Source organism: Phaseolus vulgaris, chromosome 4, assembly GCF_000499845.2.
Source record: "Phaseolus vulgaris cultivar G19833 chromosome 4, P. vulgaris v2.0, whole genome shotgun sequence".
Classification (NCBI taxonomy): Eukaryota; Viridiplantae; Streptophyta; class Magnoliopsida; order Fabales; family Fabaceae; genus Phaseolus; species Phaseolus vulgaris.
In genome coordinates, this window is record NC_023756.2 from 30,055,917 (window position 1) to 30,059,711 (window position 3,795).

The 3,795-nt window shown below is 37.9% G+C and overlaps 1 protein-coding gene across 1 annotated transcript; it reads left to right on the forward strand.

Annotated features, from left to right (window-relative positions):
* Positions 1-2,902: 2,902 nt before the first annotated feature.
* On the forward strand, positions 2,903-3,241 carry LOC137838631 (uncharacterized). The gene has a single exon (XM_068647871.1). The coding sequence runs from the start codon at positions 2,903-2,905 to the stop codon at positions 3,239-3,241; it is 339 nt and encodes a 112-aa protein (XP_068503972.1).
* Positions 3,242-3,795: the final 554 nt, after the last annotated feature.

Below are 3,795 nucleotides of genomic sequence, written 5' to 3' on the forward strand. Positions count from 1 at the left end.
TCTTTACAAGTTTATTGTGATTTCCCAATCTTCTTGTAGCTTGTAGAAACAAGTTGTGGGATTTTGTATTCAAACTACACGTGTTATGACTATTGCTACAACAATAAGTCTAGGAAATGGATGTGGGGGTTGTTTATATAATAAAATAAGACATGGCAACACACGGTACTATTGTAATTTTTTTTTCTCAATAGTTATTTGGGCCTCAGGCCCAATACCTTAGCATAAAGCAATTGCTTACTACACCATTCCGGATAAATTGCTTTTGGATGTGTATATTAATTACATATAGCTAGCTTACAGAGTTAAACTCTACTCTATAATGCATTAAAATTTCTTTAAGGTCAACAGGCTTCGGGTAAGGAGAGCTTTTTGATTTTAGAATTCTGGACAGGAGCAGTCCTCTGTGAAAGGGAGTTTGTTCCCTTTGAAGACATGGTTACAATGTGAAAGGGAGTTTGTTCCCTTTGAAGACATTCTTTTGTAACAGTGAAACAATAATAAACAAGAATATTCAATGATTTGTTTGTGTCTTTCTGCCATTTTTTTGGGATCCTAACAATCTTCCTCTATATTTCTTCAAGTGGTAGCACAATTGGTTCAAATAAAAGAAGTTAATAGTTATAGAGCTAAGAGTAAATTATACCCTACGTAGAGAAAATATATCCTCAAAAGTACTCCACAAATTAGAAGTAAACACTGCATATATAATATCAATCCAATGTGTAATTCTTGAATTACAAAAACACCAGAAGAATAAGGAGGTAAAGGCTAATTGTCAATAAAAGAGAAAAGGAAAAGCACAAGTTAGTTTGTTCCCTTATTATAACTTCAATAATCACACAAAGTCACCACAAAAAATAATAATAATTTCTTAAAAGGATGATATAAAGATTTCTCTTCAGCGTCCTGAAAGATGAACCAAATAATATCTTCAACTTTCAACTTCTAATGGACCAATGACCAGGACCAAAACAAACAATGGGCCTAAAGATATACTATTTATATATATATATAATTATTTTTATTTAAAAATTTGAATATATAAATAACATTATTTAACTTGATTAAATTATTTCATCCTTGTATCATCTTTGTTTTTTATCATTATGAATTTCACCGTATTTTTAATCTGAAGTGTATTAAGTCTTATGCATTATATAAATATTAGAAAAACAAATTAAATATTTAACATTTTATTTTCTAGTTACAATATTTCTAATATATATTCTCTTCTTCTATTTTCCAAATTTTTTAGATGAATTGTTAGTTACTATTGTCTTAAAAAGTAATCTAATAAATAATATAACTTATTATGATTGAATTTATTATATAGTTAAAATAATCGTCGAAAAAAATATAATTTATAAATTTTATTCCTACATATGTATTAAATTTTAGCTCTCACTATTAGATCTTCGTTTGGTCATTCAACGCAACAATAGAGTATGAATAACAGAAATGAGAAACTTTCTCTTTCACTATAAGTGAATATTGGAAGAAATAAAATAATAAAACTTCTATTAGTAATTTAAAAAATTATTTTCTTACTGTTTGATTATTTGTTTTAAAATTAAAACAATGAAAGGAAAAAATAAATATTTCTCTCAATTTTGTAAAATTTTCAATGTTCTTAATTACTCACCCAAACAAAATTGAAAAATCCTATTTTCCTAAAATTACATAGAAATATAAAAACAAATTCAGAAAAATCATTTTAAAATTTGAAATATTGTCCAAGCAATATTTGACATTTATTGAATCTCCCAATTTTTGTTACACAGTGGTGTGAGAAACCTTATTATATCTTCACTTGGGAGACAAAAGCTTACAATATAAGGATTAAGGATTAAGTTTGAGGTTATCCAAAATCAGAGAAATTACGTTAAGAGAAATTGCATGAAGTAAAACAAAGATCACAGATTATTGCGACGTTGTGGTTTATCCTTGGAGTGATCTTGGGTGCTTTTTCCCTTACATTTTGGACGTTGTTATCTACTCTTTCCAAGGAGTTTTCTGCTCTTACTCATTTCATCTGACCCTACAACATTATAACACTAATTAATCATTTCATTTAATTTCTTCATGCACATTGAGAAAAGGTGGAGAGGTTTATTATGAAGTGAAATTTAAGCCTAACTCAATCGCATAAAACCGGCTCATGGAGTGAGGTTTGCACCCACTTATATGGTACACTCTCCTCGATGGAGTGTTATTCAGTCATGGGTTCACGCACCCAATTCTGACATGTGTGAGTGACGACGAGTGCAGGAGGATAATGTCGGAACTCCACGAAGGGATCTGCGAAAGCCACGTAGGGGGGAGATCATTAGCATCCAAGGTGATCCGTGCAGGGTTCTATTGGCCGTCAGTAAGGGAGGATTGCGTGAGATATGCCCAGCAGTGTCAGATGCAAGCGTACTGGCACAAGGCGCCTCCAGAAGAGTTGAGGTCGATTTATAGCCCGTGGCCTTTCCACACATGGGGAATCGACATTTTGGGACCTTTCCCTTAAGCGATAAGGCAGATGAAGTATTTAATAGTCGCCATCGAGTATTTCACAAAGTGGATAGAGGCAGAACCAGTGGCGCAGATCACTACACATAAGGTACAACACTTCGTATGGAAAAACATTGTGTGCCGCTTCGGTGTGCCGAGGCGTCTTATTTCAGATAATGGCACCCAGTTTGCCAGCCTGCAAATGAGTAAGTTGTGCTCAGAAGTAGGCATCAAGCAGGTGTTCGCATCAGTCGAACACCCCCAGACGAACGGACAGGTGGAGTCCGCAAACAGAATTTTGTTAAGGGGGCTGAAGCGAAGACTTGAGAAAGCTAAAGGGGCGTGGGTAGAGAAGGTACCAAGGATCGTATGGGCTTACCACACCACGCCTCAATCTTCCACCATGGAGACGCCGTTAAGCCTAGTGTACGGGTCGGACGCCATGATCCCAGTAGAGATTCATGAGAGCTCGCCCCGTTTCCAAAGCTTTGTGGCAGAGGAGTCCAACGAGGAGAGAAGGGTGAATCTAGACCTATTGGATGAGGCCAGGGAAGAGGCGAGAATAAAGGCTGAAGCTGTGAAGAGAATGGTGGAGCATCGGTACAGTTCTAAGGTGAAGCGACGACAATTTCAAGTAGCTGACCTGGTCATGCGCAAGGTTCATCCATATGAGCTGGAGAACAAGTTGTCTCCCAAGTGGACCAGGCCCTTTAGAATAACTGAGGCTAAGGGGAACGGTTAGTACAAGCTTGAGACTTTGGAAGGAGGCCCCATTCCACGGTCCTGGGATGCAGCCAATTTAAAGTTTTACTTTAGTTAAAGAACGCTATGTAGTACACAGTTTTAAAAGGGGACACTCTTTTTCCCTCTCGGGGGTTTTTTAATGAGGTCGCCCAAGTAAAAAAGAAGTTCAAGACTACTTTGTCTCATCTCCCTTTACCCCTTTTTCTTGTAATGTAAGGAAACGCTAGAGGGAAAGGCCGCCGCTTTGGGCGTCGCCGGGTGTGGGCGAGGACGCAAAACGTGCAAAACAGCTTGGACGTGTCGCCACCCCAAAAGGAGTGGCAGAAGCGCGCTCTTCGGACGTAGGCGTCAAGTTTGAAAGGTACGTGTAGCAAAGTTAAAATCCGGGCGTTTAGTCCCTAGGCAGGGGTTAACGGATTCCTTCGGGACGCCCCCTCCCCAGGTGAGAAAGGCTAGCCCCGGTGTCTGATTCCTCGACACCTCGCAAGGAAGTGGCAGGGGGCGTTTCCTTCGAGTGTGGGCATCAGGCAGTAAGGAAGTTTGGAGCAGTGG